The 20,624-nt window shown below is 44.1% G+C and overlaps 1 protein-coding gene across 1 annotated transcript in view; it reads right to left on the bottom strand.

Annotated features, from left to right (window-relative positions):
* UTP20 (UTP20 small subunit processome component) overlaps positions 1 to 7,269 on the bottom strand; it is a 64,914-nt gene extending 57,645 nt beyond the window's left edge. Inside the window, exons 1-8 of the mRNA XM_040597069.1 lie at positions 7,122 to 7,269; positions 6,380 to 6,460; positions 5,516 to 5,582; positions 5,187 to 5,319; positions 4,509 to 4,697; positions 2,946 to 3,027; positions 1,750 to 1,887; positions 1,194 to 1,349 (exon numbers count right to left, since the gene is read on the bottom strand). Coding sequence (XP_040453003.1) covers positions 1,194 to 1,349; positions 1,750 to 1,887; positions 2,946 to 3,027; positions 4,509 to 4,697; positions 5,187 to 5,319; positions 5,516 to 5,582; positions 6,380 to 6,460; positions 7,122 to 7,166 — 891 coding nt within the window. The 5' untranslated portion in view covers positions 7,167 to 7,269. The remainder of the gene's footprint in view (positions 1 to 1,193; positions 1,350 to 1,749; positions 1,888 to 2,945; positions 3,028 to 4,508; positions 4,698 to 5,186; positions 5,320 to 5,515; positions 5,583 to 6,379; positions 6,461 to 7,121) is intronic.
* Between the last annotated feature and the right edge of the window lie 13,355 nt (positions 7,270 to 20,624).

Below are 20,624 nucleotides of genomic sequence, written 5' to 3'. Positions count from 1 at the left end.
GTGTCCCTTTCTGTCCAGGGGATATAAGCACCCGTCCTTGATCCTAAAAATTGAACCCAATTTAGAGAGCTACCATAGACTACATGAATATTTCCCTCTGAGCGAGACATCCCCATGCAGCCCCTGGTTCCCAGGGTGAAAAAAAACAAGACTCATTAAAAGTAAAGGGAATTATGCCACCAGTTTGCAAGATTTCATCACAACTGCAGATGCCGAGTGTCTCAGATCCCAGAGATACAAAACATCCAGTGGCAAACAATTCTGTAGCTAGTGACAGGCAGTAACTGCTATCATACTGGGTGAGGCAGGAGGAACAGGATGGAATTTTCTGGGAAACTATGGACAGTCACAGGGAAGAACTCCAAGAAGGAATAAATAGGACTATTAATGCATGCTCTAAGGACTACCCTGAAGTTCACATGTACCATTTCCTCCAGTCTCCCATTTCACCCCTCTGAGGAGCACAACTGACACAGACGGCGTTGTCAGTTCCAAAAGGCTTCAATGCCCCTTCACAAATCCCAATAGCTAGTTAGAAAACATCTAAATGTTGGTCAGTTAAGTAAAAAACATTTGCTAGGCCCTTGCTCATTATTCTACATCACTCTGACCCAACAGAGCACAGCCCATGGCACTCAGCTATGCGCCTTCAAACCTCAGAGCCTAACCTCCAAGCAGCAACATAGGAACACCCAAACCAAAAACACTTTGTGATTTTCAGTACTTGGGCTCTGAGGCTTAAACTTGGCTCTCCAGGTTAAGCCCAGGTCTTTGCTGTAGAGAGCGCTGCAGGGAAAAAGCTTCCCTTTACTGTCACAAAGTAGTTCTGGAACGACCAATATACCTAGTTCAGCAATATAATACAAGCCCTAGCCTTCCCACCCCTGCAATGGGTCCATGATGTCTGCACAGGCAGATCCTACAAACCCTCCTTGCCCAGTCATGGGACTGAGCTCCAAGTCTCGCACACAGCAATTTGTTTCTCACTCACAGCACATTCACCAGAGTCACTGAACTTACAACAGCAGTTTGGGATTTGTCCCATGCACATGACACTGAGCAGAAAAAAAAAAGCAGAAAAAAACCCCAGTTCTGATCCAGTAAAACACAAATCCTTTTCTCGGTAAGAGCACAGGGTTTTTTCAGTCTCCCATGAGTAAAAATAAATAAATAAATAATCAAAATCAATGTACCTCCAAGCACTTGAAGACAATGTCAAAATGCTCCTTATGGATATGCACTACAGCTGATCTGATCATCTGCTCAAACGCTTCTCCTACAGTTATCCATGGTAGTTCCACTTCTTCTTCAGTAACAGGCCCCAGCTTTAACAGAATTAACTTCATAGCCTGCACAGGAAAAGGGCACATCATGTCCTTGTACTTAGAAAATACATCTAGCAATTCTAAAGTTAGTGCAATATACTGCTAACATATCCCAGTGATATTGATTCTTTCTAGAATGACTGCAGGGAAGAAACCAACACTATCACTTAAAATCTGAAATACCAGCAAGCAGTACTATTTTAATATATAGGAATACTAATTATATAGGAATTACTAAAAACAACCTTCCTATCTCGGAGAATATTCTTACAAGGAGGCTTTCAGATCCTATTAAGAAACTAACAGCATACTTATCACTAAGTAACCACTGAAGTGAACAAGAAAACACTCAGTGGCTTCACTGAGCACTGCCTACGGCTCCATCACAGCAACATGTAAACCAGCAATCTTTTCTTGTCATTACCGTCTCTGCACAAGAATGGAACATGTTTCGAACACCCTTGCACATCTCAAAAAGTAGCTGTCCTACACCTTCCACCTTCTCGGGGTGCTCCCCCAAGTCACTGAGCATTAAATTGAAGACAGCATTTTTGTCAGAAACCTACAAAACATAAGGAGAAAAAAAAAGTTATTTTCTATTCAGAGCTGCCATATGGATAGAGGCAATTAACTAACTCCACAGCACCACATTACTCTCCTAGTCCTGCCTTCTCATAACAGTTCAAACTCCTTATTTCTGCAACCACACAAGGAAACTGAAAGGAGAAAAATGGTCAGCTATTCAGTCACAAGAGCCCTCCAGGCCCCAAGATGTACACGGGTCTACTGAGATCAGTGCAGGTGAAATGTGTTTTTGATTATTCTTAGGATTTTAAACATATGCATAAATACACCATTAAACTGGTCCCAGCTGAAACACAAAGATCACTGCACTGGTGTGGAAAGCGACGTGTATCAGCTGAACACAGTCATCCAAAACCATAACCACACTTGGGAATACTGCAAGGACGTACTTGACTGGAAGTTCAGCAATTTCTGAAAACAATCAAACAAATGTGCTTTATTATGGTCTCTTAACTTAGGACAAAGATGAGGATACTCAAATTTGCCAGCCAGTCCCAGAAATACTGGCTTTTGTATATTCTGACTAAATAAAAGCCAACAACTACCACTCCCTTTCTTTACTCCATTGAAGGCTGCTGTCTGATCTTGATTGATCTGCCTGGGAAAATTATATACTGTGATTTTCAGAAGTGCAAAAAGGTTGTCACAAGAATTTCAGCTCTACAAAGGCCTTAAAGCATTAGTGAAAAAGCAGTGAGTAAATCTGCATTTACAAATTAACCCCTCCCTTTTTCAAGATTATGTTATCACTTTAGTCATTTTAGATAAACAAACCACAGATGTTTGGTTTAACTGCTCTTAAAACACAGAGTGCCAAGGCCTCTATTTGCCACTGCTGATATGAAGCGCATGACATTCTAAACAAAACATTCAATAAAAATGACAATTCGGAACATGATGAATGTCAGTTCAGGCCTTGTTAATCCTTCTCTGGAGGAAACCTAGTATTACACATTGAATCCAAGAGCAACCACAAAATGGAGACAGTGATATTAGAAGACAGAGAGATACCAGGAGATAGTTTAAACACCTCACCTTTCTCAATAGAAAGACAAAACTTTCTGCAGCGAAGTTTCTGATGTGAAGTTTGTGGTGAGCCAGCAGGGTGCTGTACAGGCTACAAAGACACAAAATAATCCACGGTCTTAATGGCAATGCAAGAATCACCACCAATTGGTTTTAAAACCTATGTTTGCAGTTTACGTTGTCACTTTTTACAAACACTAAGAATCTGTCCTCCTAGAGAGGGAAAATACCTTCCTCAACTAAATTCTGTCCCACTCTCCCTGGATAAAGAACAGTTTTGCAAAGAAGGTCATATGACAATGCCAGGCAAATTAAACTGAATTCAGAAGTATGTCTAAAATCCCTGGATCCACACAGATTCAACTGCAGCATCAAGATTTTCAACATACATACTCAGCAGCTGGTGACACTAGACTCTGATAAGCCAGATTTGTATTTCAGTTGAGCTAACAAACTCTCCTGTGCTCTTAAAAGTTTCTAAAGATACAATGTACAGGGGTGATAAATATTTGCAGTTTGCTGGTAAGTATCAGTAACAGTTGCAGGTGGCTCACCACATGTTAAGTGCAGAGGAGTGATGCCTCAGATTCACAGCCAAGCAGACGTTTTTTCAACATGCTTGACAGCTTTTGCTGGGTTAGGGAGGAAACCTGTAACCTCTCTTTTGCTTCACCTGTTCCAAATTGCAATGAGGAGGAAGCAACATGGACCACTAGCTATGACAAAATGAAAAGCCCTGCTACCACAGTAATTTAAGATTGAACAAGCAGTCATAACTGTGTCAGGCCACAGGAACATCCAGCCCAGTATTCAATCTACAGCAGCAGACAGAAGTGGATGTTTGAGAAAGCACATACAAAATCAGTCTTCTGTCACCTGCAGCTCAGGCACTCCCCAAGCCATAAGTGGCTCCTATGCATTTGGAAACTCCCTCCAACTTGGCCAGTTTCCCTTCAAACCTATGCCAAACTTCCACACTCACAGCATCCTGCTGCAAGAAGTTTCAAAGCATACAAAACTGCGCATACTCCATCTGCTCTCTCACTAAACAGACAGGAAAAAGGGAAAAAAATAAAGGGGAAAATGATGGGAAAGGAACAATTAAAGACTCCAAGGAATCCATTCAATGTCATAAGCCTGGATGTCTGCAACATGAGAATGACAGAAACTATACAGCTATGACTGAGGTACTTGACAGACACTTAAGAGATCTATGTTGAACTTAGACTTGGTCACAGGCTTCCAAGACGACTCTGACAATCCAGTGTCTTTCTGAGCTTTGCTTAGCCAGCTGAGGAGGAATGCCTCCTCTCCTATCCCCCCGGCAGCAAGGGGACCAAAGGCCCAAATCTGCAAGCCCAACCCACATGCCTCCTCCAATACAGAAGCCCATGAAAATCAGCAGGCTCTCAAAGGAGCTGTGTATGATAAAAAGTCTCCGAGTCTCTCAGAAAGCTGCAAAAGCATGCTAACAAGCATATTTAAGCATTAAGCCATGTATTTGTGTGGCGTTTACATTTCTATAGCACGTAATAACTGCTGATCAAGACAGACATTAAGTACAGTTTTTACCTGTATATATTGTGTATGTCCTTCACCATCAATCTCCACAAATATTTGTAGAGATAGGAAAGAGAGGTAAAAGCCCATTCCAGCAGCTCTGTGTCCTGTGTATCCAGTAACTTGATAATGGCCAAGAAAAAGTCATGAAAGTGAGGATAGAAATCACCCTGAAGATCTCGAGCCAGCTGCGCCACTAGGCTGCGTTTCAGAAAATACACCAGTATTAGTGCATTTCAAAAACAAACCAATAAAAATGTAGTCAAACATTGCATAACCCAGCACAGTCTCTTTGGAAAGAAAGAGCATCACCTTTACTTCTCACTTTTATTTAAATATCATCTATTAAGCAGCTGTGGGTGGCAAGAATCTTAAGATTAAAAAAAATAATAAATAATGCAGACCACAGTAAACAAGATGACATAAATGACTAACATCCAACAAAGCACATCAATATTCTGTCTGACACTCAGTAAGCACTTGGGCTAATTTGCTTGCCTTGTCATAGGTGTTTTGGGGTTTTTTTAAGACTTAGAACATAAAGCTCTATCAGGGAAACATGACCACTTCGGGCATCTCGTTGCTATATTTTCCTCAGCTGCGATAAAGAAAAAGAACACTCACAATGGACTCATGCTTACTTCTAATACCGTCAAGGTTTCTGACTACGTTTTGTCACCTTATACTTACTCTAACAAGGGTTGATAAGCAAGACTGCCTTCGACTTGCAAATGTGTCTTCAGGCTCTGCACTATGTCACTCTGGTAATAAACCAGCTGGTTGAAGGACTGGCATTTGTTGGCCACTTCATTGTAGAACTGCACTGTTCAAAGCACAAAAGAGAAACCCTGAACGCTAGTCCAGTTCCTGGTAAACATGTAGAATGTTAAAGAATAGCAGCTCTCCAGAGCCCAGTCTAAAACCCAGTCAACAGAAAACCTTGCATTGGGCTCTGGATGCAGAAGAAACATATTTTAACAGTTTAAGGAAAGCAGGAAACATGAATAAATATGACGTACCAAAATGCTGAGTGAGGTTCAGTTCCCTCCATTTCCGTAGTCCTTCAAAAAAGTATGTTTCAACTTCCTGTCAAAATAAAGATACAATAATAGCTGCCAACTCTAATGAACATAGCCTGCAAAGATGAGCAGTTCAAATGATGAAAACTATCAATTGCCTTAAGTATTTTAAGAATATTTCACAGAATCTTGATGACTTCATTTCAAAAGATGCTATGGAATCTCCCCAAAAATAAGATTTTTCTTTCTATATTCAAAACACATTTGAAAATATTTTCTGGTGACAGAACTTGTTTACATAATTGCTTTTTGTATCTCTGTTGACTGGCCTTGATAATCTAAGATGCTGAGCCATACCCCACCCAGCACAAATGCATTGGGATTTCTTTGGCATCCTCACAGCTACTGAGTGGAAAGTTCAGAAGAACAATCCAGCAGGTCAGGACGTAACAACCTGCAAAGCACTATAATGACAATGATGATCTCTAGGACACAAATGAACGCTCTTTATGATCTATAAAAACTCATGCTTTAGACACATGCTGTGGGTACTGCAACTACTCAGCACCTGCAGGTCTGGACCTCGGACCGCTGACTGCCACAGCTGCATCTCCCACAATGAGAAACACCCACCAGCCACATGGAAGCCATCAGGGTGGCACGGCCAAAGAGGCTCTATGGCAATACTGTGAAGCAGGTGAAGAAGTAAAGGGGAACAAAGCATGAAATGAAGCTCTAGGAAAGGCAATTCTTGCAGGAGCTTCTTTCCAGTTCCCTCCTGAATAAATTTCTTAAGTGAATCTTTCATGGAGCGTATTTACTTGTGATGTGCTTTCAGAAAATTACCACAATTGCTGTTCTTACCTCAGCGTAGCTTCCAGTTCTGTCAATCCGATGAATAATATCGATGTTAACATTGCTTAAGCGCTCCGAAAAGGTAAGAAACTGTAAAATGAAAGGACACAGACGTTTCTGGCTCAATTCCGAGAATGGCCCTCCTAAGTCGCTCTCAACAGCATGCACACCACAAACAGAAATGACATGGCTAAAGGCGGGCTGCTAGATAGCACCCATCGACCTGTAAACAGCCCTAACAGAATTTTAAGGGGAAAAAAAAAAAAAAAAAAAGGCTTCAAACGCCCAGGAGCAGACCTGCCCCTCTCCCCAGGGCCCGCAGCTCACGTCTCTGCAACACGGTTAAAAAACGGCTGCGAAACGGGCCCGGCCTGCCCAGCGCTCGCCTTCCTTGAGACAATGTCCCCACCGGGTACAATTTTTCATAAAGTTCTGTCAGTTTTCTACATGAGGGCTGCCGCGGCTCGGCTCGCGGAGGTGCCACCGAGTGGCGGGGGAAGGGGGAGAGGCGGCACGGCGGGGCGGGTGCCTCGGCCGCCACCCCCCGCGGCGCCGAAGGGACCCGAGCGGCCCCGCCACAGCGCCCGCCTCACGGCTCCCCCCGGCCCTCACGGCGCCCCCCCCCGCCCCGGCCCCCACGGCGACCCCCCGCCCCGCCTCGGGAGCCGGCCGCTACCACTAACGACCTACAGACCCTTTCCCCGGCCACCAACCGCGGAGACCCGGCGCGGCCGGGCGGGCGGGTGCTCACCCGGTGCGTGTTTCCCGGCTTGTGGGCTGAGGACTTGCTCTTCATGGCGGCGCGGGCCCCGCTGGCGACGCGGCCCCGCACCGATGTCCACACGTGCGGCCCTACGCGCCGGGCGCCGCCATGCCGGCCGCGGGCTGCCGGGAGGAGGAGGCGGGCCCGCCGGCGGAAGGGGTGGGCGGTGCCCGCCCGGGCCGGGACCCGACGGCAGGACCCGGGGGAAGGGGGAGCTGTGCCTGCTCCAGCCCGCCTGGGCGATGCGCGGCGTTTCGTGAGGGCTCTGGGCAGAGCAGCCCGGCTCGGCCCTCCGCTCCGTGCTCTGGTGCAGCGCGGGGGGCACCGGCGCTGCCCGAGAAGAAACCGGTACCGGCGAGAAAAGGTTATGCTGGGGAGCGCAGCGCCCAGCGCAGCGCTGGCGGCTCGGCCCGAGGCTGCCCAGCTGGCACAGCCGTGATTTCAGTAAAGACCTTTGTCCGGACCTCAAAAAACCTCACCCCCAAAACCTCACCCCGGACAAAGCGTGTGCAGCTGAACCCTCGCACAGGAGCAAATGGCTGCGGGCTGACGGTCGGTCGGAGCTGCGCCCGCAGCAGCGCCGCGCCTGCCGCACCTTCCGCCTGCGGCTGCGGCTGCGAGGTGCGCCGGGGCTGGGGGAAGCGCTGGTTCGGGCAGGTGCGGGGCGAGCGGCCCGGCAGCTGGCGGGCTGGCCAGCTTGTCCCTCCCTAGCCTGCTTGTGGCAGGCAGCTCAAGGCCGCTCTCAGAAGCTAGGCTGGCAGGTCATTTCGACAGCAAGACACGAGCTTGGCTTTGAGCACGTCTGAAGTTCACCATTAGGAGTGTGTAGGGACCCAAACTTTGAACAGACCCAACAGGTTAAACGCTGCCGGGTGCATCCAGAAAAGCTGCCCACGGGCGGGCAATAAACCATTAACACGATAGCCATCTGGACAGGGCAGTGTGCTCGCTCTGGCACCTGTGAAGTCAGAGAACTGCACAGATAGCTGTTAGCTTTAAAGCTTGCTCTTCTGCTGCTGGAATAGAAAAGACTTCTGGCATTTGCATTAAGTGAGAAGAGAATGCCCAGTTTAGACACTTGTAGGCTTAAGTATTTTCGAACCCAAACATCTCCCTGAGGATGTGTGGCTAAAAGCATGTGGAGACGTCTAGGTCCACAAAAGAGCTTAGCTACCAATGTGGAACTGTTTAAGAGCACAAATACCCCTCCAGGCGTGGTTAGTAAATTCACCTGTTGTGTATCCTACATATGAACTTGTGAAAAACAGTCCGCAAGATCTTTTTTCATTATGAATAGCATGTTGTATAGTTACTGAACTTATGGGATGCACGTGCTCCAAAATCATGCAAGGGAATGAGTAAAACCTAACATTCGTGGAAAGCAACAGGGAGAAGAACTCAGGTGTGCTCTGCCTGTTGCAGAAGAGGAGTCACCAACAAAAATAAAAGATGTTACAGGAATTTTTTTTAAAGTTATAAATGCTTCTTTATGCTTGTAAACTGGCAGCTTCTCAGAAGATTGAGACAGGATAGACCTGCAGATGCTGATGTTCATGACAACTTCTGCCTACAAGACCTAGTGATGGACTGTATTTCAGCTAGCACTGCATACAGCACTTGGAGATACATCTGAGTGAGCCTCAGGGTAGTAACTCAGCTATTGATACCAGTATGGCCATGACAGTAGGACTGGCGCTTCAGCTGGGAAGGTTCAGTGACTCAGAAGGTCCCTTCCCCACTTCTATGTGTTTCAACTATGTTAACAATTCACTTTCTACATATACTCCTCTCTGACTGCAATGCCTCAAGCCTCAGGCCTTATTCTTTTACTTTTCCAGGAAGAGATGTGCGCTCCCATTTCTGGGCAGGCCCCAGCTCCAACAACCTATGATTAACTGGTGGGTGCAGCTGTCACCAGGTCTCCTTCAGAAATCCATGATAACAGCAAGCAGATGGCCTTCTGAAGAGTGATGGCTTATTGGTCGTAATACCGGTAGAGGCATGGAGAGGAAACCATTGTGAAACAGCACATGCGCATCTATCAAAGTAATCATCTATACAGATCTAACTTCAAACAGTCGCTGTGGGCTACAAACACCAGTCCCTGACAGTAATCCATCAGCACTTCTGGGGTGGGTCTAAGATTCCTATGTCTTCTCAATTCCTGGGCTTTTTAGTCCTGCTGTCCAAAATCTATTTGCTGGATGTCGCAAGAGCCAGAGCCACTCTGTGTAGAAGCAAAGCAGGCTTATTGTCTGGAAATGTATCTTACCTTGAGTCGGTGTTACACTTTCAAGTTTTTTTTTTTAAATTTTATTTTATTACTTTGTTTGGGTTTTTTTGTTTCGGTTTTGGTTTCTTAAATGAGCACTGTCCATTTAGCCTAATAATAGTAATTTGGGTAAAATACCTCAATATTTAACCCAGGATGGTCTCACAGGGCAGAATTCATCTCGTATAACCCGCAACATTTACAATACACGTCTGCCTCTGAGCAGTCACTTTACGCTGCTTTTATATTCAGTGCAGATCTAGGTACATTCTTGTACTTGAAACATCTGTGTTAGAATAAAATGAATCATGCCTTTGAATTGTTAGTCTCAGAGAGTCTGGATGACCTAGATGGTATGTGCGTATCTGCAACTGACCCTGTGAATGCCCCCCCTGACATGGCTCGATAACTACGTAAATACACAGTATTCAAATTATTGTAGAGTTGCCCTACTACCCTCATATTTTTACATGTATTAATCACAAGCACAACACACACTCATGAAGCCTGTATGACACTGACTTTCTAACCTAGAGGACATACTATCTGGTACAAGCCAATGAGCAGCCAGAACAGCTTATTTTTAACGTCAGGATACTGTAGATTGCATAGGTGTGCAGGTGTAAGATCAAATTTTCATTTTTCTAGTATATTCATATGGGCATGGTGGAGATGTGCCAGGAAAGGAGTTTACATAGCGTATTTAATTGTGAGAAGATCTTGCTTTTCAAAATGAAAAATAGGCAAATATTAACAGAAACACTCATGAATTGAGCCAAACAACTTCCAAGCTTGGATGCCCAAAGGTAGGTTCCTCAGTCAATTTTATAGATGCTAAATAAGTAACTGCAGTCTTGAAGTGGTGCCTGCCTTGGTTGTGAACCCAGAAATGCTTCTTTTTGCCTGTCTCTACTCACCCCACAGAACAACTTGGGGTGCATATGGCTGGGTGCATATGGCTGGAACCCTGCTGCATCCATCACAGGAGCTCTCTGAAATCCTCATTGAGAGGGAAGCTGGTGTGAGTGTGCAGTCAGGTTATACAAGTGCATGATGCTGGAGCAAACATTTTTTTTTTTTTTTAAATTTGTATGGAAAGCAAGGAGAGCCCTTTGAAACACGATGACATATTTTCACTTCCAGTTTCCTCCTTAGCTTCTAGCTGACATTTTGCCATGCCTTGTGGGAGGAAACCACAAGAGGATTATGTAGGGTGTTTTCAAGAGCACTTGCTTTTTCAAAATCAAAGCAGACAAGATACTGGAATCCTGTTCTGCAAATGGGTGGAACTGTTTGGCCACATTTTTTCTAATATGCCTGAAGCACAGAGATTCTGCAAATAATGCAACTCCAGGTCAACGCTAGCTGAGTCCTGGGGAGAATTTCACCTACCTTTAGGCCTGCAGATCAGAGAGGGTTTTGGACAAGGAGTTGGAGTATAGATCCCAGATTTCTGCAGCTATTCGGGGGTGTGGGGGGGTGAGCATTCATGCCTAAAATATCCTGAACTTAGGGACTTCCCTCACAGAAAGGTGCACCAACAACCTGATTCAGCCCCTTAAGACATCTAGGCCAGTGGCTCCGCTATTGTGAGTCAGGGTCCTGCTGCAGAGGTGGAAGAGGTGGGCTGTACTAGCTCCATCTCTAGAAGTAAACTGAGTAGTGCCAGAGCACAGGGATCATCCACACCAATTAATCATCAACACAATCCCTGGCACAATTTTGGTTCATGCCAACTAGTACAATTCCAAGGTTTCTGCCCAGTAGGAAGCCACACCTTAGGGTTTTTTCTTGAGGTGGGGAAGAAAGTCTTATTATTTAATTTGGAAAGAAAAAGGGCCTGATTTCTGCAGAGACAGCACTTACACAGATGGCCCTGGACAGGAGGGATTTGCAGTGGTGACCACTGCTGCTGTTCTTCGCTCGACTGCTCTGCCACAGCAGCAGCAACAGAACTGGCTTCAGCGTTGTTGGAAGCAACAGCAACAGAGGCAGAAGGAGGAGGACCCACAGAAGAAGCAAGGGGCATGGAAAGGAATATGAACAAGGAGAATGGAGTGTTGTCCCCCAAAAGGGATGAGAAGTTTCTCCTGCATTTCACCCTCACCACTAGAACAAAGGGCATCTGGATTTCACAGAGACCATCTGGTTTTCAGGCTGTCTGTTGGCTGTCTGTGACTACTAAACATCTGATTACAGTCTAACTCAGATTTCTGACAACTGTCCTGAAACCTGGCAGTTTGGCATGTCCAGGAAAAAAAAAAAAAAAAAAAAAAAAAGGAAAGCCTTTAGCTGTGAATATGAAGCTGTGCTCCCAAATCTCTCCTTCCACCCCTCCCAAATCTCTCCGTCCACCCCACTCCAAATCCCTCTTTTTTGTTTGGAAGCTTGAAATTACAGTGTAAGATGACAAGTTGGGGGCTGAAGGATCACAACTGGTAAGTTTTAAGATGAAGTTACAACTTCCAAAAACAGTAAAGATGGGAATAGGTGTGCACAAGGGAATACTTCCCTCAAAATCATTGCCATCTCCCATGCACAATTTTCTTTCTCTTTTTTGTCCTCTTTTACTTTGTCTTTATTGGTCCCTTTATCTGTAAAATGCCACTGAGGAAATACTAAATCAATAATCCAAGACAGTAATTTCTCACAATGATATTGAGAAGCTAATTGTGAGAAGAAAACAAAATCTTAGACAGATGGGGTCAAGGATATTTCCTTTCTCAAATAGTTTCAGCTTTCAAACTTGCAAAGTCAATTGTGCATGACATTCAGGGGCAAATAAGGCCAGGCTCAGCAGTTTGTTACTGAAAGGGATAGGATGTTCCTGCCGTTGAATAGAAGGTAACACACAAAGCAGTTATACTACTCATGTCTCTGCATACATCTCATTCAAACAAGATGGGTCCAAAATTAGGTACCTAGATTTGAGGTCATGGCTAATTAATTTGCATTTTTTTTTTTCTTATTTGAAGCTTGAGCTGTCTGAATATTCATGCAGCTCTAACTTTGCTCTCAGGTTCCAATAAAGACAGTATCTTGGTTAACCATTCCTGGCCTCATAGATCCAAGAGGCATAGTGTACAAAAGCTGAAACGCTCCACAAAAGGTCTAATAATCTCAGCACTGCAGAGCCCTTTAGGTAAAAAACATTTAAACTGATATATACATTTAAGCTGAGTCTGTTATGATGCAGTCTAATTTTGGTGTGTACTGCTTGGTGAAATATTTGTGGGCAGCTTAGAAAAATGGATGAACTTTTATATAACATCAAGAGAGAAAGCAGCCCATCTTGCCACTTCCACTGTGTCACTGGCTGTTGGTACTGGCTGCTAAATCATAGATGTTTATGAGAAAGTTCCAGGTCTATATCAACTAGAAAAAAAAAAAAATCAACATTACTAGATTCTTTGGTTGGTTTCCAAAACTCCGTGTTAACTGAAGAAGGATTTGCCACCAGAATCTGTTCTGCTTCCAGACAGTGTCCCTAGTGATACTGCAGTAGGACTTACACCCCAGGTGTGTGTTCTTAACTCTGCGCACTCCAAGTTTCTGCTGGTCAGTGAGTCCCTCTCTGTGATAAAAACCTTATGAGGAGATAGAACTGTATCTTGTTTGGAAAACAGTTCTCTCTGGAGGAAGTGATTCAAACTTTTATTGATACTGTGACTGTAGAGATGTTGATGATGCTCAGGAAAGAAACAGGGCTGGTCCTTCTTTCCACAAAACTTAAATAAGTTTTTGGACCCTGCTGCTGCTTCTAATATGACTTGTAGGTCTAAGTTATGATCAGTCAAATAGGACCCATAAAAACAACTGCTACAACGAGCATACTGAAATAATAGCTGCCTGTGCAAAAGATACCTAGGTGGGGCCTGACACTTCAGAAACAGAGAAAATGGAAAAGAGCAACAACTGCAAGTGAGGGAAAAAAAAAAGTCACTGAAGCAGGTAAGGTCCTCGTTGCTTGTACTGGGAAAGCACTTACAACAAGGGTGAAGCTCACCTGCATGACTATAGCCACCTGCTGCATGGAGGGCTATATTTGACCTGGCGTTCATAGCCAGTGGAAGAAGATGAGTACTTACAGGGTGCCACATAGATGAGTTAACAGGTGCTCCACCAGTGCCTGTTTTGAAGTGGGATGATGTGAGACCCCTTAAAACGGTGACAAGCTAATACTATTGTACAGATACAGAGCATCTGCTGTGCCAAGAGATGGATTCCCTTAAAACCAGCCATGGCCAAAATGCTTCTCCCCAACTGTCATTTTTACCTTTGTGCTTCCTCGTGCGTCATGACATTCACTGAGTTTGCAAATTGCTAACACTATCCCATGATATCTCCATTACAGGTATTAACCTGACTGTTTAGAAGCTGGGGGGGCTTTATGATGCTGTATCTGCACCATTCTTTTTTGCATCTTGAGAAATGCATGTTAAAGTTATTATTTCTTCCCCTTTGCCTTAGCCCACAATACACATTTACATCAACCCCCCCTCAGCAGCCTGTTTGAATGCATGCTAACTCTGGATACCAGTGTACCACTACAATAATAAAGACATTCACTGTAAGAGTCCCCAGTGTGCCTGGATTAGTAAAGTCCTCCTCCCATGGAGTCTGGTTGTGAAAAATCCACATAACACATGCTCACTGTCCCCCACCCACCACAAATGACCCACCACTCCCCAGCATCCTGCTACAGTAAGACTGTAGTCCAAGAGGCCACAAAAATTATGGTGTGTCCCAGCAGCATACTGGGAGAGACCAAGGATGATGGCAGTATTTCCACTCTCTGGAAACCCAGGGATTTTCTATTTGAAGTGTCCAGATAACATCAGAAATAGCTGCAATGAGCCCCATGTTATAGAAGAAAACTGAAGAAACAAACCAAACCAAAGCCAGCAGCTGCAGACAGTTGGACCTGAGGGGAAACGTCCTATCTACACTTGGAGGTGAATGTTGCTTTGAGGGTGTCTGACAAGCAAACCAATTAAACATATAGTGCTGGTGCAAATATACGTAACTGCCTTCAAACATTTCCAAGCGGTGTACGCGTCTGTGTGATCTCCAGTGTGGGCAGCCTTGACAGACAGCGGAAGAGGGACTGAAGAGGATCAAGAAGGGCTTTAAAAGAGAGAGAAGATAGTCAGTTCATAGAGACACTTGAAAAATGGAAGAATGAACTGAATAGCAAACAGCAATTTTTGGGGAAATGCCTCTTGGGACTGGGGGTCCAAAAAAGAAAAAAAAGATTCTGGCAGAAGAAATGTGAGAGAAGGGAAAAAAGAGAAAATTAATATGAGACGGGAGGATGAAAGGAATGAGGGAGCACAAGAGATTTAGCAGTTCAAATTGCGAAGAAGGATGGAAGGCAGGTAACCAGGGAGATGTCAGAACTGGTGATAGACACTCTGGAGTATGAATGGAAGAATAAATCAAAATAATCAAAAAGAAGAGCTAGTTAGGGCACTGGGACAGTGGCAGAAAACATTTTTCAGCATATTTTAAGTGCCAAAGTTAGCAGGCTCATTTCCAGAGGCTTCCTCTGTAGAAAATGGAAAGAGACAGGCTCCTTCAGGGAGCATATCAAAGCAGCAGTTTCTTTCTGAAGAGCCTGTCCCTCCTTCAGTTAGAAAGGAAACGTAGGGAACCAAGCTGCATAACCGAAGTACATACACCGTACACCTAAAGCAAACACATCTCAAAATAACACCAACTAGTACATGTGAACAGAGATGGTTTGGGTAGCAGATAGTGGAAAAAGGGAAAACAGCAGAAATAAAAGAAGGAAATTCTGGAAAGACCTACTCAGAAAAAAAAATAATTTTTCATTGATCATTCTGGTGAACATTTGACAGTCCTTTCTCATACATTAACTGCAAGTAAACAAACTAGTTGAATTGTAATTCTGTTGATGCAAAATTGAACACCTTAAATAAACAAAAGATCCCAAAGCCATGAGAATAAAGTTCAAGCATGTAACTTATTTATCTGTTTGAGTTAAAGAAGTAAAAACTGTACCACAATTTTATTTCCATACTAATTGTTCTCTTGAGCACATAATTATGCATGCCACATTTCACTGTGTGGGCAGTCCATAAATAAATTTTGAGATTTGTTTTTTTTAAATGAAAGAGCAGAATTCTCCAGCAAATACATTATAGGCTCGAAATCATTCAGATTTAAATGCCCAGTATTCAAGGATGACTTACTTCCTTCAGTCCTGAGGCACTGGCTATTAATTTTAAATGGTGTGTTTGTATTAGGGATCTCACAGTCTGAAGTTTCCTTCTCAAGACCGTTAAGCACTCATGTTTAAATTATTTTCCTTGCAAATTGCATTTGTTCAAATTTCTGTGGAATGCAAAAAATAAATAAAAAAACCACACAGCCAAGAAGTTTTCGTTCAAAATGTCAATATTTATTGTCAATGTCAATGAATTATTTCTGGGACTTTTATGCATCTCTCTGGCTCTTTTCTCCCTATTGATCTCTTTCTTTGCAGGCCACTCTTTTTGTCTTTGTGTTCCAAACAAGCTAAGCATGAGAGGACAAGCACTTCAAGAGAACAAGTTGTTACCCTGAAAGACTTCCCATGATTAGGGTGTGAAGCAAAGAACTTTTGCAAACCTACACCCCTTCAAATTTAGGATTTGGATAGGATGAGGATTGGAAATGGTATAGACATAGAATTAGGGTACTATGCTTCTTCAGATATTTAACTTGTTAAGTTTACTGTGGTGTGTTAAGGCATAAGACACTGGCAAATTGCATCACATTCTTGTGGTTGCCCACAGACAGCGCATAGTCTGTGCAAGAGGGCCTTCTAAATATACTGTTTGGAGCTTTGGACACTGCAAATCCAACTAACTGGAAAGAAGTTTATAAAAGTATACTTAGAAATGTACTGTAGTGGTATTCTTGGAAATAAAGAGGTGATAATTGTGGGACATCTCTGTACCAAGAAAATCCCAGTGTTCATAATACAGGTGCCATGTGACTATTTCTAAAGAATGCAACCAAATTTCACAAGGAATATTGGTGATGATACTGGTCTTCTGAATAGCCTTGCAGAGTCATTTTGTCATGTCCAAACACTATAAACAGAAGAACTGACAAGAAAAATAATTAAACAGACAGCTAAGAACATCACCAAATAACACTGTGGAAGATTTCTCTAAGGTAGTGTTAAACCAGGAGAAGCAAAGTCAGTGCTGATGGTAGTCAGGTAACTAGCTATACTAAGCCCAGCAATTCAAAACAGCAGTGTATGGACAAGCACAGCCAGTCGGAGAGGTTAGAGTAGAGCCAAACGCTAACTGATCTTTGGTAACATAAAGCACCATCAGCAATGAACTTCCATTTCACCAAAATCTGAGCAGGCTTTTCAAGGTGATAATGATGCTGTGCAGGAAGCAGTTGTGGTTTTATTAATTTTACTGGATTCAAAATGTTCCAGAAGTTAAAGAAGTGCATTTTGACTTAAAGCATTGCATTGTGAGAAAAGCCAAACTGTCTAATTAGAAGTCAATGATTAATGTTGATATATTATTCCTAATAATAACTACAACCAAGAGGAAATTTAACAGGCAGCTCCATGAACAGAGGAGAAAATGGAATGTGGATCCTCATAGCTCTGTGTCTCGGGGTTGGCTGGCTTGTGTGTTTAAGAAGCTAAGAACCATTTCCTGCAGTTGGATGTCTTTCAAGCCTTTCTTTTTCACTGTTATCTAATAGAAGTTCAGCTGCTGCAGTCTTCCTTTCAACAAAAACATTTATGGGATCCCTATTTTTTGTTCATCTACTTTCATGAAACTGGTGGCACCTTAATATCGCTGAGACCCTTACCCCTCTGTAAATTTGGTCACAGTGTTCAATGATTATTGGATGGAGGGCAAACACCTTCCTCATGCATACATGTATGATCCCATGCCCCTGATTTCCTAAGCAAATCATCCAAACAAAACTAAACAGAGTTTTTCACAATGACAAATCATAACACTGTTCCCAGAAAAGGCCAAATGGAGTACAAAAAGGCCAAAGATTTGTTTTGGCAGATTTTGTTTGTTTTTACCAATGCCCAGCTATTTTCTGATGAGGTTTCCAAACTGATTCCTGTGTAAGCAGAAGAGAACAGAGCTCAGACTCCCAAACCCAGATCTGGCACTACACAGGAGAGTACCACTGATCATGAACTGCTCTTCATCTGCAAACTCAGCTCAGCTGGTGCAGGTACAGCTGAATGCCACACAATCAGAAACTGCACACTCAAGCAAGGAATCACTGGAAGTCGGAGGGCTCCCAGGCTGCCAGGGCAAATTGCAAAGGGTCTTGCATCACTGCCAAACAGCATTCACTGTGCCTCCAGTGCTCTCCTGTCTCACTTTTAGTTGCTTTTGCCCATGCCCACATTTGCCTACAAGCAGGAGAACCCCTTAAAGTGTATTTCTGCAACTTAGTTCAGAGAGGTGGGCAGCATCTCTCCAAGTGCAGGGCTTGATATATTTGTCTCATCTACAGAAGGAAACCCATGGCACCAGTCCCTCAGTGCCAATTCTCTTGAAAAGGAGCAAGGAGGGACTTCCTTCCAAGCAATGCAGACACTACCAGTAACACCTCACAGAGCTGTCCAGTAATGGAAAGGAGCCTAATACCAGCACAAGGAAGGAACTGTTTGGACCCCATAGGGCAGTCTGGGATTTGTTTAGGCAGATCGGTGGCTTTTTTAACTTGAGGGTGCTGGAAGATGTTGGTCTTTTACTTCCTGCTATTAAACACCAAATCCCACCAATACCGTTGGATCTACAAGAACAGAGTCACAGAGCCAGTGAGCTGAGGGACTGCATAAGACCCGGTGAAGATGGGACAATGTGGTACAAGAAAACAATGAAATAGGCTTTCTGAGTTTGGAAGACATATAAATATCTATTGTAGCAATAAGAAAAAGCAAACACTTGCAGTTCTGTGTCTGTTACACAGCACAAGCCCACCATGTTCCATGGAACTAATTTCATTTCATGTGTGAAAAATCCAGAAGAAAAACATTTAGCCTTTTCCTCCAGGTCCACTTACTGTGATTTAGGACATGGATATCATACAGATTTGCTGCTGGTTCCTGAGATGGAAACTTCCGAATGGGAGGATCCGGCCTTTCTTGCCATGTCAATCATGATGACATTTGAAAGACGATTTGCTTAACACTCCTGTAAAAAGAATCAGAGATGCCACCTGACCAGAGTGGCATGCATTTCCTCATAGCTGCTTGTGTTTAAGTTAAGAAACATGATCTGTTTTCCAATACATGTTATCACTTGTATTTACATTATGTCAAAAATGATAAAGAAGCAGAATCAAACCTGTATTCACCTCATGTAGTTAATACTTTAAGTGCATGTTATTGTTTGAATGGTTTAAGCAACATAATACCTGAAAGAGTGCAAACAAGTGACACCGAGCATGAAGCTCTGAGCAGCATAAGCTGTGGGTCTGGGCAGGAGGCTGCTTATGTCCTTCCTGTGAGAAAGCGGGCATGTTTTTTGACAACACGTATTATTTGCTGGACAACAGCAGTTCATTGCACTGTGTGGGAAGGTGCTGGTTTTGATTGAAGCTTTGCTGGGAGGGTTTCTTATTTTTCATGTGGTCAAAAGCTAATAGCAAATTAGGGCAACCACCTCAGATAATCAATAACTCAGTAGCCTAATTGGTAGGGGTACAGAATAAGTTTGTTTCTTGCTCTTCCTTAGCAGGACATCTAGAAGCTGTTATTCATTGTATAAGTAATTAAAGAGTAATTGAGCCAGAGAAACTGACACCCTGACCTGCTGTGGTGAGGTTAGGACATGCCCCTTGCAGTACAGTGGCCAGCTTCTGTATGTTTAGGGATCTTTATACTCCCAGATGGGCATCTAGAGGCCAGACTAACAGAGGCATGATTTCATTGCTCAACCCAATAACCCTGCCAGACCAGTCTACCACATGCGCCCCCTCCTTCTAACATGCCTTCAGTGTCATGGTTTAACCCCAGCCAGTAACTAAGTTAACTCTATTCCTGCTGAAACCAGGACACTCAGAACTACCTCCAAATAGCCTGCCAAACCCAGAGCTCCCAAGGAGATAAAAAAATGCTCCATGAGCTCTCTTTGGCTGTCGGATGTATCTGGCCAATCATATCTGTCTAAGATATCGAAGGCTGCTAGAAACCATGACTGAAATCAGATGAAGACCTTGGGCTGAACCCAGAGCACTTGCAGCGAAAACTGCTTCTGGCAAATCCAAATGTGAATAAAAGCCAGGAGAGGCTGGACAGGAAAGATACTTACCTACCTGCCATGAGGGAAAACTGGGGAATTTTTAATCCTCAAGCTGGTGATGACCTTTACTAGGAAAACAACTCCAGCATAGCACTTCGCCAGTGCGCAGTTCAAGTGGGAAGGCTGCTGTGCAGAGCTACCGAGCCCTTGTCGCAAGGTGTGCTGTGTGTGCAGCTGTGCTGCTATCAGGCCCACCTTAGACAGCTTTGGCATCCTTACATCTTAAGCCCTCACCTGGGGTTTCTAACATATGGCAAAGAGGCCAAACGTAGTATTTGCTGCTTTAGTCCTGTATGTGCTGCTAGCTGTAGAAACAGGTGCATCTCCACCACTTGATATCCCTGGCCTTGAAATCCCATAGGTGTATTTGATGTGTTCCCCTGTGGGTAAAGGTATGTGAGGCTCCATCTGTGATATTCCTGTGCACTTTGACTCTTGAACCTACAATTAGTTGAAGAGTGTTAGCAAAACTTCCGTGAGCACAGTGCAGGTAGTGGGGATTCCCTGTCATATAACTGCAGTGTTCCGCAACTTGCCTTGGCAAGTCTTCTATGATACCTGAATCACTGAGACTGAGTTATCTTCCAGATTGCTCAACCCATAGAAATGTGTATATTAAACCATATTTTCACCTTCTTCTCTAGGGGAGTTGCTGGCATATGGTAATGAAGGAGGGTAGGAAATACCGTCCTGGGGAATTGTAGGCTGAATTGTCTTCCCTCCAAAAACCCTGGACCGCCACCCCGTCTGCGCTGTGGCTGTGCAGAGGACCGTCCCGCCAGCCGGGGCGCCGCAGGGCCCGGGGCGGGCGGCAGTGGCCCGGGATGGCCCGGCCGGGGCCGCGCAGCGGAGCGGGGATCGCCGCCCCTTCCCGCTCCGCGGGGGCGCTCACCGCCGCGGGGA

This window comes from Falco naumanni, chromosome 5 (assembly GCF_017639655.2).
Source record: "Falco naumanni isolate bFalNau1 chromosome 5, bFalNau1.pat, whole genome shotgun sequence".
Classification (NCBI taxonomy): domain Eukaryota; kingdom Metazoa; phylum Chordata; class Aves; order Falconiformes; family Falconidae; genus Falco; species Falco naumanni.
Note: the sequence above shows the minus strand (reverse complement) of the source record. Positions and strands in the feature narration are given on the sequence as shown.